General features: G+C 41.8%; 1 protein-coding gene across 1 annotated transcript in view; it reads right to left on the bottom strand.

Moving 5' to 3' along the window:
* The window catches only part of LOC145439206 (ran-binding protein 9-like), a 333,125-nt gene that overhangs the window by 5,339 nt on the left and 306,126 nt on the right, over positions 1 to 21,660 (bottom strand). The window contains exons 2-10 of the mRNA XM_080316701.1: positions 6,643 to 6,825; positions 6,471 to 6,582; positions 4,855 to 4,907; positions 4,603 to 4,793; positions 3,532 to 3,719; positions 2,501 to 2,622; positions 2,331 to 2,440; positions 1,767 to 1,883; positions 265 to 449 (exon numbers count right to left, since the gene is read on the bottom strand). Of these exons, the coding sequence (XP_080172827.1) occupies positions 265 to 449; positions 1,767 to 1,883; positions 2,331 to 2,440; positions 2,501 to 2,622; positions 3,532 to 3,719; positions 4,603 to 4,793; positions 4,855 to 4,907; positions 6,471 to 6,582; positions 6,643 to 6,799 (1,235 nt within the window). The 5' untranslated portion in view covers positions 6,800 to 6,825. The remainder of the gene's footprint in view (positions 1 to 264; positions 450 to 1,766; positions 1,884 to 2,330; positions 2,441 to 2,500; positions 2,623 to 3,531; positions 3,720 to 4,602; positions 4,794 to 4,854; positions 4,908 to 6,470; positions 6,583 to 6,642; positions 6,826 to 21,660) is intronic.

Here is a 21,660-nt window from a genome sequence, read left to right as displayed (position 1 = left end):
TATTTATATATAACCGGAGTGGGGTTGCTGTTTCGTCCGTTTATAACGATGCAAGCCTATCCCGCAAGTAATTCTACCGTATAAAATCTGCAAAAAGCAAGCAGCCTCATCTCAAAAACTATCAAGTAGGTGTGTACGTAGTTGCGCATATTCTGAGTAAATAGAAGTACTTCGTTACTGACCACCGGTGTGTAAGCCTACACCTAAAATAAGGCACCAAATGCACGTGATAAGTCACTTAATCTCGCTACGTGCATTTCTTACCTGCTGGTGTTGCTATGCGAAGGCTTATCGGGATCCACGTTCGCCGAAGACCCCGAAACGTTCGATTCTGCGTCGTCCACAGTAGACAGGTAAGTGGAGCTATGCGCGATATGCGGATGGCGGGCAGAGGCCTGAAGAACCGGCGAATAACCGTTGCGACTCGAAGCAGGGCTGTCCGACGGCACCTGAGAGAGGAGCAAACGTCTGGAATTTATATATGATCATTGATAATGTTTGTCAATATAGCAGAGAATAAAGCCGAAAAACAATGCTACATATATAATATGCTCAGCACGAATTTCAAAAGAACGTATCGCTGCATCTAGCACAACCGACCATGACTGTTCAAACAGTATTTTATCGAAAACCGTACAGTCGTGGAGTATGTCCACATTCAAATCAAAATACAAGGAAACTCCACTGAATGAACACGGGCCTGTGCTCTAGGTTACCTGATCACGTTCTGCCATATCTATTTCCCCTACTAACACATTCCACTTCATTTTAATCGCTTGCACTTTTTATGATATCTTCTGATACTTAAATTCAGATTAAACGACTTTTTTTACGTGTCGTAGGACAAGTTCGGTATCTGCTGCAAGTCGTTTCGACTGTGTACTATCTTTTTCCTGTATCTCAATCTGGCAGGGTTTTGAAATAATGGAAGTAGTAATAGAACCCAACTGGTCGACAAGACCATAGAAGTGCTACACAAGGGAGTAGGTAATAGATCCATATTGCGGCAGCACTTGCGACCAGGGGTGTGGAGTCTGTTCCTTTTACCACAGGCTCTGACTCCAAACGTTTTCAATATACTGACTCCGACTCCGGAATTTTAAATTCACCGACTCCGACTCCTAATGTCTTCTTCACAGAACTCTGACATTCCTGTAAAATCCACTCGGAAAATTATACTTCTATTACATTTTTAGACATGCAGTACTCATAGAAATTATGAAAACTGTGTACCCAGATAAAGAAACTGAGTTTGCGATGGTTTGAATGCGCAAAAACTTCATAACTTCTTTGACTGTAACGGCATTTTTGGTAACATTTGGTTTATCAGTAAATGTAGTCCGAGTCAGATCATTTTTACAAACTACAACAAGAGAAAATTTAACGAAACCCCGACTCCGACTGCTATGGCTGACTCTTGCCCTGAAACAACGCGACAACCGACTCGATCAGCATAGCCGCTACAGATGCTATCAGAGTAAAAACGGGTAGCACTAATCATGCCAAAGTACGACCTGCGATTTTTTACAGCCTGCAAAAACTACTCGAGTGTATGCTCGGTACGGGAGGTGTCAATCGTACACGAGTACTTTGAAAAGAATTACGTAACACTCCACGGCAGCCTTGCATAGTATATAGCCACTGGAGACACTACAATCACTGCGTCACTTGGTAAAAAGACCGGAGGCTAATGAAGGGCCCCCTTCAGCTTTGCTGTTACGCCGGCAAACAATCAGAAACAGAACAATGAAACAACTGACTCATACCCGAGCAGGACTCGCCGCAGATATCCCGGAAGAAGACTCTCCATCGCCGAAGCTATACCTCGACAGGTTTTTCACTTCGCTTTCCGTTCCGTTAATCATTTCGATAAACTGCCGTACCTGAATAGAGCGGTTGAATTATTGCCCTATGTTGCATGCTGTTTCAAGACAGCGAAAGTAGATGCGGCCCGCTTTCGCAGTGATTGGGGGGAGATAGAGTCTGAGCAGCAGAGATGAATGTGAATCATTATTTTAAATATATACCAAATTTGGATTTACGATAATTTCAAAGCTAGATTGTGATGTGGACATGAAATGTTCAACAATTGTCAGTTTTCATACCATTTTTGAATAAAATTCAAGCCATTACAGGATTGGACGTCGGATTTGGATATGGGACAAATCATTTCCGGTACCGAGCAGGAGTAAATTATCACCTCCCATCAAGAAAACCACTGGCGCACAATGGCCCTTCAACATACTTTTCCTAAGAAATATCACATCGCCACACTTATTGCCACACGGGATGGCGAGACATATAGCAACTACAAATATGAAACAACTCGCCTTCAACATGAATAACAAATTTTTATTCTTGATCAACAAATCAGGAAAAAGCTGCTGTGTGGTTTCGATCGCCTCGGCAAGATGTCCGGCAAGTACTAATTTCTGAATTTCTGAAATATAAGATTCATTAGAAGCAATCCATATAAAAACCATCTAGGCAGTAGGTGTACTCTGTCTGTTCCGTATCGACGTCAGATCTTCGTTGTACTCTCCCCAATTCAAATCGACCCTTTTGCCAAAAGCTTCTGCAGTTGCAGCGTAACCGTGGTGTATAAGATAAGTGGACACAAGTCTAATGAAAAAAAAATAAGTAAATCAGTAGGCCTACTGAAATAATATACAACATACAGCTTGTAGGACACAAAATAGTGATTGAAGGACTCAAAAAACTACCATCAATGACATCAGCATGTTGATGTACGGACAGATGTACTGATAACGATTATGTTATAGGCCATAATGTGAGGCTTGAATGAACTCCATTATCATTCAAGTATAGTCAATAATTTTACAATTGTCTTCTTTTGTGCCAATTTTCAACAATTACTACTACGACCAATTAATCATGTAATCGATAGGCTACTTCAACCCGTTGAGATTTTGTGATTTCGTTCTCCACATTCTCATCAAACCACAGAAAACAAATCGATGCCGATATACAAGCTGAATATAATCATAATATTATATCGGTATTGGGTCAAACTTGGAAGACCGGAAGATAGCGCATTGTGTATCGGCAATCACACTGAGGCTGATTGTGAGCAGTCATTAACGGATACTGAGATTCAAATACAAGTGATTATTTTGAACCACCATGATACTTTATTCACGTAACTGTCTTGGTCTGTGCAAGTCTTACATGCAAAAATATAGTAATTGGTTAATTCAAATACTGGTACCTTAGCCAAGTGTCATCCAACACAAGACATTGTGTAGTGCACATTAAACCATTTTGGATGAAATCTGTGTCTTACACATGGCCGCGTAGGAGTTGGGCTGTCATGAGTGGTGTAGCCTACTACTGTGTGCAAATTCACGCCAACACTCTTGTACTCTCAGGTAAAATTTAAAAGTCACCATCACCATCTAAAAATATTTACATGAACACTTTTACCAAATTCGAATTTCCCTGTAGAGCAGTGGCACAGTCAAAACAATAATAACTCACCACCCTGCCATTGATGTGTGAGCGGGCACTGACCTGTGAAGCGCCAGCTGAAACTGTCCGCTGTCATTCGTCACGTCAAAGTTCTCAATCGTGAGTCTGGTCTTCACCCTCCACTGATCGATGTAATCTTCGATATCAAATACAAACGGTTGCTGTCCGAAGTTGGCTAACACCTCCTCTCGGGGTGTCTGCAGCCCCACCATGGGATATAGAGGGATATTCTGCAACACAAAGCGAGCCCCATTGATACATAGTTACAAAGTGGACATTGTGATATTGGCACAACTTCCAATATACAATTCACACTCGCACTGCAACCACCAGCACTAATAACCATATTCACACTACAGGCTATAATAGCATGGCTAGTATTACTTTGGATGAACAAAGCGATGGGAGCAAGGAATGACCAGACTCTATCCCCTTTTTTCATAAGCTTTCCAACTGTCGAGATAAAGTCGATCGATAGATCTCTGAATATATCTGACCATAGAAAGCGCTGTAACTTCTTGCATAGGCCCAGTATCGCAGCTCAAGTCTATACTATAAGGATATTTATAGATTCAAAACTTGCTGAAAAATGCAGGGAAATCAGTCTCAAACCGAGGTGGGTGTTTGATTGAAAGGCTACTTCAATTCGTTTCGACTCCTGGGCTATCTTTTATTGCAGTGAAATAATGAAATTATTGATGGATTAAGCTGAACTTACACCACTAATAACCCGTTAGTAATCGGAGTGATATTTAGCTACATTATTATGAAAACATGCAGCTCAATTGACAGCAATTCTTATTTCAGGGGATGACAGCATTGAAAAACGAAACCCTTTTAGTGTGAGAATGAGATTCATTTCGTTGGTGGATTAGGAAAATAAAGACAGGTTTTACTTTCTCTCCCTCTTATCATCACCAATTATTATCAAAATCCAGGCACGAGTAAATAGTTAATTACGGTCAAGTTTAATTAAACTTATAAAATCGGTGATTACGATGATAAAAAAATAGCTGTCATATTTGTAATTCTCCCAGCTGTAAGCAATTTCACTAGATTGCAGACTCTATTTTTTTATTTGGTAGAAACAAAAAGAAGACAAGGTATACGAACCGGTAAATTTCTGAACGCAACCCCAATGTTAACGCCATTTTTCGTATAAAAACAAGAGCTGTCCACGAGATTTACGCAGCATCCCACTACGTCTCCAGTGGTGAAAGTAGGTCCATACGGAACTCCGGTCCCGGAAGAGCAAAACGAATGTCCGTCATCACCATGATATCCGTAAGACTGCTTATCCCACCCTATGAAAGGTATATGAAATGATTGTCATAAGTTACTATGTAATTCGCCACTGCTTTCTACCTGGTAATCTGTTCAAACTAACATTCTTTGCCGAAAGTCCTATGCCCATGTACCTTGAGAAAAACCAGACGATAAATTATATGCAATATAGATAGACACATGTTTTCCCTCATGATGTCAATGTATGACGCCACCGCAAGCAGCAGCAGCACTTTTAATCAAGTGCAAAATTAATTACAACTATATATACACAGAACGAGAGACATGAAAGATATTCCAGGGCAAGCGCAGGATGCCGAATAATGCTACTACAAAGCTATATACATTTCAGAATTATAGTACACGATCCACAAAGGGGGTTCCGATTATTTCAGTAGAATAAGACAATTTAACTCAAAATTGCACTCCAGTTCTCCCACTTTACTTCCAGAAGGTGAGGCAGACAGGCAGTGTACACAAATATTCACACTAGTTGAGTAGGTCTCCCATAACGGACTATGTTCTGATAAGTTCAACGTAGTTATGACGACATTTTGCATACTCAGTCAAGCACCAGGCATACGAAGAAATTACCAATAGACCAATTTCCAAACAACATCTCGAAACATAATCAACTTGCAAGAAATGAACATATCATAGAACTTTCAAAATACCTCATGGTCGTCATGGTAAAGATAGATAAAGATAGATAAGTGTTGCAACGTTGCATGGTTAATACTCTCATATTTGATAGCCCTATATTGGAATTGGCACACTCCCACTATGATCGGAAACTTCTGTTTTGCAGAATTCATTATGATATTGAGCACTGTCACTTGTTTCAGCATTCACAGATGCTAACAATGAATGTAGAAGTTGATAAACATTAGTGTCTTCAATTAAGTCTACCAATTAGTTGTGTGTGATATGAAGAATTCTAGTGTTAGATAACCGAATTTTCACTGACAAGATAGTATAATGGTGAAGCATCCGGCATCTTGATCAGTTGGTCGTTGGTTCAATCCCTGGCAGGGTCAGACCAAAAACCTGATTAGTTACACTGGTATCCATTACTTCTACGCTTGGCGCTCAGGATTACCGGGATAGCATGGAGAGGTTGTGCAAGACTTAAAAAGACTTACAAGGCTATATGCAACTTCCTTGTCCCGCGGCATATGGTCATCATGCACTCATGGTATGCATATGCAAAGATCGTGAGTATGTAGGCCTATATCACGAGTCGGTGCATATGCCGCAAAAACATAAAAGGAGAAAAATACATAACGTTCTTTCCTTTCACTGTGATAATTATGGCTAGAAGTTACATCGGAATTACAAACGACCATTGTCACAGTAAGCTGAAAACAACCAAAACATACTGTCGCAGTGCGCACAATGGGCAATGGGGCATTCTTGAAGTAGAGCGTAAAGATATGGCAGATATGGTGGGCATTGATATCCCCAAAATCCACCTAACTCAGCGTTTTAGACTCTGTGTAGTCTTAATCACAGTTGCATGATCTGTGTCACATAGGTACTACCGCCAATTTATGTTCAAACTTCAATTCAACAACACAACGAGATACTACTAATTTTCAGACGAGATCCATTGCAATTTCAAGTCTACCCGCAACTTTGAAATTTACATGAAATGAAGGCGAACAAGTATGGTTGATTATACCAATATACATTCTTACCCATCTCTCCCTTTGCTGATTATTTTGGTTTCAAAATAATATATTCCACATCCAGCAGGAATCGGGTGATCAGACCGCACTGATGCTGCATCTCTGTGCGTTTTACCCAGACCTTAAAACAATACATTCAGTATTTTTTAAATCGTAGACACGAATTTAAGCAACACATTACCTTTATATTGCGCTTTAAGATCATTATGAGACAACGCTAGAAAGTTGTACTTGTCGCTCGAGCTCCATTTACTCGGAAGCAGGCATTCTTCCTCGACCATGGTTGGATAGAGGAGTCTAACTCTTTTCCTGAACTCGGAATCATTTCTCATGGACATGATTACATATGCACACTGAAATTGATCTGGGAAAAATTTTGACACGCAAATATTTTAGGCCTTGTTTATCATCTCAGTATAATCATTTCAAGTAACCGCAGCGGAACATCAATTGTTCCTTCACATGCATTGTGCAGTGTGCACTGCACTGAAAAAACTTAAAGTCCTGTTCTGGATTAATATTATGTATTAGAACTGCCTGTCCTTTGTACTTTACCTGGTCATACCCCTAGTGTAGAATGTACCAATGACGTTGTGCGAAACTTCAAAAATTTCGTCGAGTCCCTGTCTTACCCTGACTATAATTATGGCTGACTGGCCTGAGTGGCTGAGTAGCTCAGTGGCCGAGGCTGATTGCTTCTACAGGGTTGGTTCGATTATGTTCACAATAAGAGCAATTCTGTTCACAATAAGAGCAGTCTCATGTTCACAATAAGAGCAGTCGTTGTATTCACAATTACATCAGTCGCAGCACCACCATATCCCCCTGACACGATGTCCGAGTGGCAACATAGTCCGAACACAACCCAGACATGATGTCCGAACACCCCCAGACACGATGTCCTAGTGTCAACGCAGTTCGAACACACTCCTGACATGATGCCCGAACACCCCTAGACACGATGTCCGAATGTCAACGCAGTCCGAACACATCCCAGACACGATGTCCGAACGCCCCCCCCCAGACACACCCCAGACACGAGGTCCGAACACCCCCCAGACATCCTCCATACACGATGTCCGAACTCACCACGCCCCAGACATGATGTCTGAGTGTCAACGCAGTCCGAACACACCCCAGACACGATGTCCGAGAGTACACGCAGTCCGAACACACCCCAGACACGATGTCCTAACGCCCCTTCCCCAGACACACCCCAGACATGATGACCGAATACCCCCCAGACATCGTCCAGACACGATGTCCGAACTCGCCACGCCCCAGACATGATGTCCGAGTGTCAACGCAGTCCGAAGACACCCCAAACATGATTTTATGAACACACCCTAGACTTGATATTTGAACACAGGCTGGGACATGATGTCCGAACATGATTTCCGATTGGCAACGCAGTGTGGACACACCTCAGTCATGATATCCAAACACCCCCAGACATGATGTCCAGAGTGTCAATGCAGTCCGAAGATACCCCAGACATGATAATACAATAAGATCAGCCATGTTCACAATAAGAGCAGTCTCATGTTCACAATAAGAGCAGTCATGTTCACAATAAGAGCAGTCTCATGTTCACAATAAGAGCAGTCATGTTCACAATAAGAACAGTCTCATGTTCACAATAAGAGCAGTCGTTGTATTCACAATAATATCAGTCGCAGCACCACCATATCCCCCGGACACGATGTCCGAGTGGCAACATAGTCCGAACACCACCCAGGCATGATGTCCGAACACCCCCAGACACGATGTCCAAGTGTCAACGCAGTCCGAACACACTCCTGACACGATGCCCGAACACCCCCAAACACGATGTACGTACGTAAAGTACGTGCGTACAGGTACAGCGACCCAGTCGAGACCGATAGATTGATGACTCGAAGTTGACTCAAAAAAATTAGCTTTGAGTCACGAGTCAATTTACATTTTGAGACACAGAGTCAAGTTAAGTCGTGTCTGGGGGGGGGGGGGGGGTTCGGACATCGTGTCTGGGGTGTGATCGGACTGCGTTGACACTCGGACATCATGTCTGGGGCGTGGTGAGTTCGGACATCGTGTATGGATGAGGATGTCTGGGGGGTGTTCGGACATCATGTCTGGAGTGTGTCTGGGGGGGGGGGGGCGTTCGGACATCGTGTCTGGGGTGTGTTCGGACGGCGTTGACACTCGGACATCGTGTCTGGGGTTGTTCGGGCATCATGTCAGGAGTGTGTTCGAACTGCGTTGACACTAGGACATCGTGTCTGGGGGTGTTCGGACATCATGTCTGGGTTGTGTTCGGACTATGTTGCCACTCGGACATCGTGTCAGGGGGATATGGTGGTGCTGCGACTGATGTTATTGTGAATAATACAACGACTGCTCTTATTGTGAACATGAGACTGCTCTTATTGTGAACATGACTGCTCTTATTGTGAACATGAGACTGCTCTTATTGTGAACAGAATTGCTCTTATTGTGAACATAATCGAACCAACCCTCCTCGATTGCTTAGCTAGCCCTCGAATTGAAAATCACAACTACTATAATAACAACAGCATGGATCCAATGAATCACCTTTTTTGAGATATCATGATTTCGACAGGCAATTTGGCGTACAGAACTTCAGAAAAACGAGGAACATTAGCTTCATATTAAATAGCTGGTTGGTGGTACGAACTTCGTATTATTATTTTATTGGCTATAAGCTTTTCGACTGACTCTCATCAGTAGCGAACGTCAGATATCATAATTAGAGCCAGATTGATATTGGATTTTTGGGGCAATAGGCCTACGTAGATAACTAACGTCCGTAGGTAGACTATTTTACCGACAAGCTAGTGTAATGGTGAAGCGTCCGGCTTCTTGATCGGGAAGTCGTGGGTTTGATCACCAGTCGGGTAAAGCCACTTCTCAACCGGGGGTCCGCGAAGCATTTTCAGGGGGGGCGCGGAACCTCTGAATTAAAAAAATGAATAGTACCCTTTACGCTTATCTACAGCCCAAAATTATCTGCAAAACCTCCAAATAATGAACTATTTTCTGGGAGTATTTATTCAACTCAAAAATTTCTTCGCGCTGAACCCAATTTCATTTGAACGGTCTTTGTGATCATACTATAGGTGCCATTAAAAGTTGTGATGAAAATGGACAGCGGGTACGAGTGCTTAACAGTTTGAGATACACGCTGAGGGACAATTAAGCGATGAAAATGAAGTGACAAATGTCAGACGTCGGTATAGGTTAGCTCGATATGTTTGATCAGGACCCGGTAATCTCGAGCGCGGTTTGGTATTTGAGCATTGCCTAAACGTTGCGACCTTGCTCTTCTTTATTCCGATGAGGATTACCACTGATACTATAGATATGGTATCAGGGATATCTAGAACAGTTCTAGATATCCCTTTATGGTATACACAGGACCGTATCAGAACTTATGGTCACCCCCCCCCTCCCAGACCCCCTCAGGCTATACGCTCTTTGCCTCTACTTACCAGCTAAATTGGGTGTGCTGTTTAGTGAGTTGGCTGAGGGGTTCGCAGACCGACAGGACAGGAACCTTCAGCACCAGTCATTTAGGCGCGTATGGACATTTAAACATTGAATATATATAGAAGTTTCCGTGGTTAGCACAAAGGCAGTCCTTTTCGGCCAAGGTCTTGTCGCTGCTGATCGTTCTGGCACACTTCTCGGAGTCGCATTTTACATGGCCTATATAACTGGGGTGGGCAAACTGCGGCTCTTTCAGACTTTGATTGCGGCTCTTTATTGATTGCACACGCGTTTCGCCATTCTGCTAGATATGTTTAACCAGGGTTGTAACCAAGTCACAAAGCTCCGAGTCACAAGTCATTCTCACTTTTATGGTTTCGACTCGAGTCAAGTCGAGTCATTTTCTATTCACCACCGAGTCAAGTCCGAGTCCAAGTCATCGAGCAGAGGTTCGAGTCCGAGTCATGGTATTATGACTCGAGTCCGAGTCCAAGTCATTGTGTATAAACTGTTCAGTTTCCAGTTAAAGTCTTGTTAAACCCACTCTTATAACTCTGTTTGGTGATATCGAATGGTTCACATTTATAATATACTAATTTCCCTCACTTTTAAAAGTTTCTGGTCGCATTTTCAGGTACCGCCAGTACCTATAGACGTAATCCCAATAGGGTGGTTACTTTACTGTTCTTCGAAATTACAATGAAATGTCCGTCTTGGCTGTTTGAATCTTGAATCATATGACTTGGTTCGAGTCATGCACAATGACTTGAGTCCAAGTCGAGTCAATACACAGATTGACTCAAGTCGAGTCGAGTCATTTCTGTATTTTGAGAAAATGACTCGAGTCATTGCAAACCTGATTTAGACTAGAGGATTCCAGCAAGCCCATTTCGTATACGTCGACTATGTTGGGTGCAATCCGTGGGCTCATACTCGGTTTTTCGGACGTATTGAAACAAACATGCATAATTAGACAACGTTTGAAAAAAATAATGTTTTAAACATGTTTTAAACGAACTGTTTTAAAGCACAGTCTGTTTAAAATGCAACGCTACATGGAACGTCGTGCGGTGATCGATATAACCGGTGAGTAGCCCTACCGGCTGAATCTGGCTCCGGGATATATTGTATCTGGCTATATGGTCAACGCTTCAAAGAAAGCAGAATAAAAGTAATCGTGAATAATCGTTATTATACTTTTCCACGTAATCGTTGTGATGAGCTTTATTACATATGCTTTATAGTATCTAAGGCTTTTAACTGAAAAGAGCACTATAATACGCTACACAATTAGGCCAACAACTAAGGTACCAAATGAGAACAAATTAGGGGCGACACAATATACAGCGAGGCACGGATCGGTAATCAAGGGACGATTGATTAACTAAATTTAAAAGACGAGACAATAGGACACAAGAATTCATCACATTCGTAACCGTAAATCGATTACTGCAGGAGATTGCTGTAATATTCATATTCGTAATCGATCATTTCAGAACAAATGGTAATAGCGGTTTACTATAATGTAGGGTTACCATATTTTTGTGAAGCAAATTCCGGACACTGTTTAGCGCCCACTAGCGGATTTCAAAATGAGGTGTAGCACATTATCCGTCAATATGACGTCACACTAGCCACGCATTGCCCATCGACTGTATAATACACAAGAATGGAGTGTAACATAGGTCATGAATTGTGCCATATGTAATGTGATCTCTGGTGATTGCTGCTTGCTAGGGTCTACAATAGATTTCTCCACGCGCCGGATGAAATCGTCTGGTGGGCTGTGTCTGGCCTGTGGGGATTGTGTTTGACAGCCCTGCTATACTGTTTGGTCAGTGTGGCTATATCTGGTTATGTGTTTAATCAGGTCCTAAACAACATTTTTCTGTCCCATCCGCCCAAAAAGTACTGATCTAGGGCCCACCATAGGGTAGTCGATTTAACTAGTTGTGCACTTAGTATATGCATTTGGTTGTTAAATTTTATGTATGAATTCTGTCAATAATATTGATTATTCCATGTGTTAAGCTACTGTAAAATGCACCAGCCGGTTTCGCCGGTGTTTTCCAACTATTTATGGTCGCGGCCTCATTTCCAACTTGAAAATGTTCCGTGGCAATAAAGCTCAAAACTTGATAAGCTGATTACTAAAAAAAATTCAGCTTGCATAAACTTACTCGCGGCCTAGGAAGCTGATTACGTCCAACATCATCGCGATCCCCAGATGTAGGCAACGACCCAACGATTTGGAACCACTGTCTGTGACTGAAGCATCCAATAGGCCTTAACCAACTCTAGGAATACACCGTTAGCTTATGATTGCAATTACAATCAAACTTATTTCAGTAAATGATGGTTTTTTCTATTTATTTTGATAGCATTTTTCGGTGAGGGTGCTGCCTGGTGCCCATACTAATATCATTATACGTTGTATTAACTCGCGCGCGGCGCGAAGGAGGATTTTAAATAGCATAAATCAGCTTGAAAATTGTATCGTTTATGTTGATTTATGAAAAACTTTTGAGCCTGCTTCAAGCCTTCAAAATTCCGGACATTTAGGCGTATTGTAGAAATTCCTCCTGGACGCAGATTTTTGAGTGAAATTCCGGACATGTCCGGGAAATTCCGGACGTATGGCAACCCTACTATAATGGTGCAGTAATCGCCATGCGTCTTATAGCGCGTTCACGCTATTGACCAATTCTGGACAGTGGAAGACTCATTGACGCTATATATGGGTAGCAAAGTAACAAATATGCATTGCAGTACCATTGTTACTCAAATATATTTATTACTGTCGCTTGATACTGCACCGGTTGTAGGAAAATGACGAATGTGTCTCTACTAAGCCCTCGGCGTGTATACTGTATATGTCCCAACTAAGACCCAATAAAAGGCATGAATCGTATGTGCATTGGCGGCATGTCTTATTACTACGGATGTATCGCTTCACGTCCGCGACGTGAAAGCTTATCTGTAAGTATACAATAATGAATCAATTATTATCGGGGCTAGTTGAATAAATGGACGGGTACAGCCGTACACAATGATGGCTACGCGGTAAAATGTTTCCGCACACTCGTAAAGTACAAGGCCACTTATACTTTCAAGTTAAACATGATTTCATCGCCGAAACAGGGTACCACCTCAGTTTGTTTCCACTAAGGCATTGTTTTTTTTTCATCTAGGCTAATCATTAATAGGGCTGGGCACAATGATTCCAATACTCGAATCTGAATCGAGTGTTAAATTTAATGATTCGAGTCGAGTAGTAAAATACGATTTTTCGAGTACTGAAATTACACGCTCCTCGCAACTGAAAGTTAATTTACTAACGAGAATCACAGTTTCGATACAATTTTATACTGAGGAAGCCTTGAAACCTTGATTGGCCGTGTCCCAGCATACGAGACATAGTACAAAGCTACGAACGTTACTGGCAATAACACATTTCCGAAGTCATGATCAAGACCGTAACTGCCGCACCCCAAAACCCCCAATTTGGGGGGGGGGCGAGCTCGAAGGGGGCCAATAATTATTTCGTGAATTAGCATAAATTATAGACTATTTTTTGAAAATTCATACAACTTTTCCAAAAGTTTTTCGCGCTACGCGCTATTTCAAGTTGCCAAATGTCTTGAATTTTGAGTACTCTTCCCCCAAGAAAAAATACGCAAGACAAATACCATCCCGCAGGGAAAAATGATCTGCCAGTGAAGAAATACCGATTTGAAATCGTGTGCGTCTTTTACTTTAGTAGCCTGCGTTTGGGCGATTCTATATATTTTGATATAGCAGACAGGAGGTCACTAAATAACATCATGTTACGGAGTCATATCAAAGGCCCCTACACTGTCCAAGACACCTCACCCAACTCTACCGGTAAATCTGATTACGTGAGCAGAGAGGACGTGAAATTGATAGCAATAGATATGCAATTCCCTATCTTTTTGCCCGATTTTATCATGATTTATCGAAAATTTTCGCGCCTCGCGCTGCCTCGCTGCACAGTACGGCTAATTTCCTGGCAAAAGCGAACAACGTGATTGGGTGTAGGTTTATCACCCTAGGGTAGTCCAAGACCCAAGTTTTTTTTTTTGGGGGGGGGACCTGACGAAGTGCTGTTTTCTTCCTGCCAACGGGTATACGCCCGAAGGTGTTTAATTATTATTGAGGGGTCCTACCTTTTCAAATACACCTCCCCTGTAAATCTGATTACGTGAGCAGTGAGAGGATAAAAATTGATAGCAATATATATGCAATTCCTGATCATATTGGCCGTTTCAATCATGAATTATAGAAATTTTTCGCGCTTCGCGCATCTAGGCGAGAAAAGCTGACACAGTCAAAGGCGCCCAATGTAGATGACAGGTATCACGGTAAACAGCGGATAGCGTGAGGGGGGTCTGGGGGGCGAAGCCCTCCAGAGGTTCGGTTCATCATCATGTGGGGGGCCCAAGACCAACGTGTTTTTTTTGGGGGGGGGGGGCTGACGAAGTGCTGTTACGGCCCTGGTCATGATCATTCGACAACATTGCCAAGAAGGGCAATGAAATCGGTATGGTCAAAAAAAATCCCGAAATATCTTTGATGTGATGGATAACAGGCATTATGTTCCTTGTGTTGGCATAAAAGGTACATATTTGAACTTTGACATCGTACATTCTGTTGTGACGTCATAATGAGTAATACTCGAATACTCGACTTGATTCGAAACATAATACGTGATTCAGAATCGAATCACTCAGGTACTCGATCTTGCGCAGCCCTACTTATTAATTGATTATGACATTTTAACCATGGTGTCCACGAAGGAGTTACGTTTAGTGACTATTCTTTTAGCACATTCAATTTTCTGAAGGCCAACTGAGCAGAAACGTACACAGTCAAAATCTTGTTTGATATTGAGGATGAAGAATATACGATTTTATGAGAGGTCATGCAATATTATCCTGGTGGATTGATCGTAATTCAGAACCATGATACTGTACATTTTGGCTCAGCACATAATATTTGTTACCACTACCAGCCTCAAAAAAATATTGGTAGCATGAGTCTAAAGGAGTTGCTGTTATCGTAAAATAGTAGCCTTCAGTTGTTGCTTCGTTTTTCATGATGATTTGGCATATGTTCATTTACACCAGGCCAATATTCCTCCAGGTTAGCACTTAGCGGCCACCGGAAACGCAAGAGTGTGGCAGCACCTGCACGCACGCAGTTTGGATGACAAGCTCGGGCCATTCTGAGTGGTATGCAATGGATATTGAACATCAGTCGAATCCGTTATCCTATCAGCATCGCTATGCATCGAATTCAGTATGTTTACTACCACGGTGCTAAAGTGCATAAGTACAACGCGTCCACGTCGTCCGACTATCAATTGACGTGGAGGATAATCCCTCTATAAAATATGCCAGACCAACAGTGTTAATTGAACAGAATGCCGCCGGCTATACGGCAGTCCCCCAGAATGTCCACATTCAAATCGAAACAAAGGCAATTTTACTGAAGGAATAATAGTCAGCCCTCAAGTTTACCGGACCACGAGCTGACAAATCGATCTCGCCTTCCGTCACATGCCATTTCGTTTTGTCGCTTGTCCTTCAGTGCGCATGCCTCCACTCTACATCGCCTAGGCCAAGAGGAGTGTCTGATATCAAAGACTATACCGCAGGTCGTTTCGACACCATCCTATCTTTTGATTGTGTCGCAGTCTTCTGATGTCTTGAAATGATGAAATAGTTAATAAATTTATACTGATACTGATACGAACGGAGTTCAAGACCATAAGAAGTCAAATGAAGCTCAGGATGTTTTCACAGCTGAAACCAATCACTTTATGCCCGCGAGCAGGTTCATCGTAACGAGGAACGGGGGAATACGACCTTTTTGCGATTAGTGGTCAAGTTACACCATAATTCTTACGAGATCTCGCGTGAGTTTGTAAATGACGGAAAGCACGAGTCCTATTTCGTGTCGAGCAATTCGCGACAGTGCTATCTTTGCACTTCCTGGCACTGATGGAATCAATTGGCTGTATGATATGGTCGCTTAACTGATGTTTCAGTAACACACACGGCATCTTGTACAATGTACTGTAACTGCTAACTATATACTAACAAATGATAAAAAATTTGGCGATTCTATATTTACATATATGCTCTTTAACCTCAGTGATTACAAGAGACTATTATTGTATCTTGCAACACCACACTTTCCGTATCACCGGAGTTATTGTGAAACTTTGTACAATGGCGATCTCGACATTTCTGCGGCCTAGCCGGCAATGGAAAGCGTATTCTTGTGGCTGGCTGTCAGATCATGGCCAGTTCCCGATTTTCGCACAACTGTTTTATCACTTACTGTGACTGCTTAAGTAGAACTTCTCCCTTTTGTACTACGTACAGAATTAATTCCGATGTAGGCCCATTCATTTTATCGCTATTCTCGTGGTATTTTGGGTGAACATGAAATAATCGACCTTAGTCAACATTCTCGTTCTCACCTAGTGTCATGACTAACGGACAATGTGCCCGCATGACTGAACACTTGGGATCGTGAGCACAACTATTCAGCGAGAAAGTGATTAGACGTTGCAGGAATGAAGGAAATAAATCGAACGTTGTTGTCACAGCGTGGAAAAGCAAAGATTCCAATGTCCACGTCCAATCAGCTACTGGTACCATGTATTTCGATGCGGACGTCAGTATTCTACATGGTCCAGTAATTCATTGTTGGGATGACTTGTGTAAACTTTTTCCAAGGACTTGACTCGAGAGTCATTTCGCAAAAAATCACTTGGCTTATCTTGAATAAGGCAGAGGTTTTCAGAAACGGAGTAATTCAACTTTTTCGAAGTACTCAAGTAGTTTTCCACTACTTCTGATACTTAAGTAAATCTTTTTTTCGCTGCTACTTCTACTTCTACTTCGTAATATTTTGTGAACTACCTACCTACTTTTCGCTATTTTCAGTTTGTCACGTAGAAGTAGTTTAATCCCTCAATAAGAAACATGGCCTGAGGAATTTCAGGGCTGTTTTCACGTAGTACCAACATTTAATTTTCATAAAAGTCATGTAATACCCAGAATTTTCGTTGCGCTTCACGCACAGTATTGAGTGACAAATTAGTTTTAACGAAAGTATCGCTGACTATAATTTATTTACCGGGTTGCGTGGTTCCTTTTATACCTCATTGTCGCCTATATCAAACATTTCATCACAATAAGTATGACCCCCAAAACGTCTGAAACTACGTTTCGCAATCTAGCAATTACCTATTATACCTAGCAGCCCATGACGTGTCCTAATTTGGAAAAGTGGTCTTTGACTTTTTTTTAACGTTAGACATGTTTTAGCAGACCACCGTTGAAACTTTCTGGACAAAACACATGAAATATCTTTTCCGCTTTTTAGAAGTAGTATTTGTATTTTTCTTCCAATTACAGTATCATACGTTGTGTTCTAATTATAGTTTCAGTTCCTTTGTCTGGAGAACATACACGTGAAAGTGTAAAAGCATGTGCAGTAATGCCTTATACACTATATGGCACTTTTACGATCTGCCATATTTTTAATTAACGTATACTAATCACGCAAAGTGTTAAAGCCGTATGCGACACAACTTTTCCGTATTGCTCTTCGACTGAACTAGTGGCCTTATATTATGGGGGAGGACGCCATGCCATGATATTCTCTAAAACGGGGTGTTCGAGTAAACAAAGGATTAGTATCGCATTTCCATATCAATACTATCATTTACATACAAGATGTGAACGACTGCTTATTCTGTCAAAAATTGACACGTCCTGGGATGCACCAATATGAATCAAGATCCCTGCTCCTTCCGCATAGCTTCATTTCCTGCTTTTAACAGTCCATGCGAACGAATTACGATCGTTTTCACAGCTACTTCCTTACTTGAGTAGATTTGAAGTCAGTCAATTCTACTTCTATTTCAAGTAGTTTTAGGTTGCTTCAGGTTGCTTCTACTCGTACTTGAGTAGATTTTTCCGTCGCTACTTCTACTTCTTCGTGAGAATCTTTCTTGACTACTTTGACCACCTCTGAAATTGTAACACAGCAAAATTACCTCAACCTCAAAGCCCACCAGGCTGAAGCAAACCTTTGGTGTCTTGTTGAGTGCTGACACGGAAAATTACAGTGGTGTGTGCGCAGCAGCTAAGCAGGTTGCAAGCGTGTTCGGATCAACTTATCGTTGTGAGTCACCCTTTCGGAAATGAAACTTCAATCATCCAAAACAAACACATAACACGAGTCGTTAATGCACTTGCACATCTGGAACAGTCACTCAGAGTTGCATTATCAAGTTAAATACCAGAGTGCAGCGCACTAGTTGATAGCATGCAATGCCATGGCTGCTATAGAAACAGATAACATGATGTCCAGTCTAAAGTGTGACATGATTCATTTTAAAATTTGAGTTGACTGTTGCTGTATAATTTATACAAACATGGTGCGAAGTAATTCATGATCTCTTAACAAATCTTAGTGGTGAGCTAGTTGAAAGGAGATGTTCTGATTTAAAAGATTCTCTCAGAAGTCTCACCGCAATTTTATTCCTGCCCAGTGCTATGAATATCAAAGCGAATATTCAGTCTGGTACGGCTGAGCGGCGGGAGTAGACTAAATGGTAGCCCGTCCCTTGAATCAGTACCCAAGAAGTAGCTCTTGGTTGCAAAAAGGTTGGTGACCCCTGCTCTACACCCTCCGCATAGCTGAATGTGCAGCTGCTGTTGACATTCCATGCGAACGAATTACAACCGTTTACACAACTGCTTACTTGAATTAGTAGATCTAAAGTCAAGAAATTCTACTTTTACCTCAAGTCATTTTAGGTTGACTTTACAAGTACTACTTCTACTCGTACTTGAGTAGCTTTTTTTCGTCGTTACTTCTACTTGAGCTTTCTTGACTACTTTGACCACCTCAGGAATAGGTGCTTCAGAAATGTGGATTATAACTTGTGACTCGATTCTCGAAGCGAAATTTCCGAGTCAAATTTTAAGTCATCAGCTATAAATCACTATTTAACTGTACAAAAGTGTACACTGTACAGTGTACATTGTATAATGTACTTACATGTACAACTGTATGTACAATGTACATAGCTCATACACGCCGCTGTATAGCCTGCGAAAGCAACCATCGTCAATTCATCATACAACGATTTGATGTCACAGATAAATTGACCGCAAACGACGTGATTAGAGCTTATGTTGTCGTGGACTATAGTAGTAGTAATCTTTCTATAAGAATACATTTATGTGCCAGTGCTCACCTTAACCAGCCGCTTGTATTATTATGAATTAAGATATGGTTTATGCGTTTAGGTTACCAGTCAACAGTTGGAGCCTGCTTAAATTGTATCTTCTAGGTGTGTAAGTGCATTGCAATTTTCCGATCTTTCGTAGACAATCTTATATTTTGACTGACAGACGGCGCAGAGCAGTGGTTCTCAACCTTTTTGACCTCGCGGCAAATTTTGAAAATGAAAAATAGTTCGCGGCACACTAGCACAGTGGTTTTCAAATTTTTGGCATATAGCAACTGCAAACTACCAGAATACATAGCAGCACCCACAGATGTACAGAGATGGTTTCTGACGACGTCTTTCTACTCAAGTAGACTTTGCTCTGCTTCATAGGCCAAATTACGGTATCTTGTATATATCTGCGGACATGTCACAAATACGTCTACGAATGGTATCATTTAACATGGGATCGCTTTCAATTCTCCCACATGCAGCTTTGGTCCCAGACATTTTTTACAGTTCTAGTGCAAGCCGGAATAATAAATTTTTCCGCTTCCGTGTGAGGTTTTGAAATTTTAACTGTTTCCTGCGCTATCACATAACTGGCCTGCTGCGATAAAGTTGAAACTCCAAACGTTTTGGTAAACGACTTACATTGGTGTTTTCGCTCATCCAAAAATCTTAGATCGGCGATATGTCAGATAAGTGTCTATGCTTTTTGAAGCGCGTTTTCAATTCACTTGGTACCATAGCTTCATTTGTCAATTTCGCAAATAAGGAAGCCCAGGTCACACTAAGTGAGGCCTATATTTAGATAACTGTAGCAATATAATGGCGCTCTTTCTTTTCTAACATATCTCCCTGGGTTGTAATGACCCGAGTCATGACTCGACTCGAGTCCGACTCGAGTCACGATTTTCTGATGACTCGACTTGACACGAGTCATTTTCTCAAAATACAGAAGTGACTCGAGTCGACCCGAGTCAATCTGTAGATTGACTCGACTTGGACTCGAGTCATTGCGCATGACTCGAACCAAGTCATATGACTCGAGACTCAGACTGCCGAGTCCGACATTTCATTGTAATTTCGAAGAATAGTAACGCAACCACCGTACTAGTACTTCGTCTATTAGTACTAGTACTTGGAAATGCGACCAGAAACTGCTAAAAGTGAGGGAACTGAGTATCTTATGATGCAAACCATTTGATATCACCAAAAAGAGTTACAAAAGTGGGTTTAGCAACACTTTAACTGGACACTGGGCAGTCAACACAATGACTTGGACTCGGACTCGAGTCATAATACTATGACTCGGACTCGAACCTCTGCTCGATGACTTCGACTCGGACTTGAAAATGACTCGACTTGACTCGAGTCAAAACCATAGAAGTGAGATTGACTTGTGACTCGGAGCCTTGTGACTTGGTTACAACCCTGATACCTCCACTGCCAAAAGCTCCTTTTACTGTAATGTTCATCACCGCGTGACTTCCTTTCTTCGAAATAAACTTTTTCATTTTAATATTTTTAAAAGTAAACTTTGCTGCTTAAACCGTCCCTCATATAGCTTAAGCCTTGGTAGAATAATGTCGTCGTATTCATCGGGCCAGAATATCATACCTTCTTGATTACAACAAGCAGGGCAGAGGGCATATTAAGACGAAAGTAAAGGGGGGCACTTTGATTTAGTAACCAACGACGTCACAGAAACTTCGGGTTGCTCTTAGATAGGCTTCTCTTTCATGAGATTTGTATGGAAATAAACTCTGCCCATTACTGCATTGCCGAGGTAATTAATCATCGCATGGAACAGTCCAAGCTCGATCGGCGCTAATGAATACCTAGAGGCGTAGGCCAATACATGGATGCCAAACGCGTTTCCACGCAGATAGTGTAGCACGAGTAAAGATAGCCTTATCTTAAAAGCTCTATTGGCAGACACACGCAGTTTAATTATAGTTTCAACAAACCGGGATAATAACCTCAGCGGCGGGTTCCCTTGTAAGCTGATATAATTTGATCAACCTTACTACTCAATTCAATTTAAATTCGTCGCCGGTAACATAACGTCGCTCTCCCAGCCTACATTTTACCGACAGTACCGGCACGCTACATAACAACCGCAATGTGGATGGCTATGTATGTAATTCGAATTTGTAAACGTGAACATCACCCCCAAAGGATTTCATTTCTCGCTGGTGATTAGAAAGACGACGAGGATTTGAAGACATCATTGTCACGCAGGAGCCGCCATGTCTGCTCCTTTCTGTTATCAACCAACGTATTGGGCATCACTGAATTGAGCCTTCAAGGCACGCGATATTTCGGGTAAAGCGAATTCGTGAGGGATGTAGATTGTGGGCATGGCAGCAATTTTGATTTGTCAAATGTCCGAACTTCACATCGAGCCCGATCTAGATTATTGATGGT

This window comes from Botryllus schlosseri, chromosome 5 (genome assembly GCF_051294905.1).
Source record: "Botryllus schlosseri isolate E-star chromosome 5, Bs_hap1, whole genome shotgun sequence".
NCBI lineage: Eukaryota > Metazoa > Chordata > Ascidiacea > Stolidobranchia > Styelidae > Botryllus > Botryllus schlosseri.
This window is presented reverse-complemented; position numbering and strand designations above follow the sequence as displayed.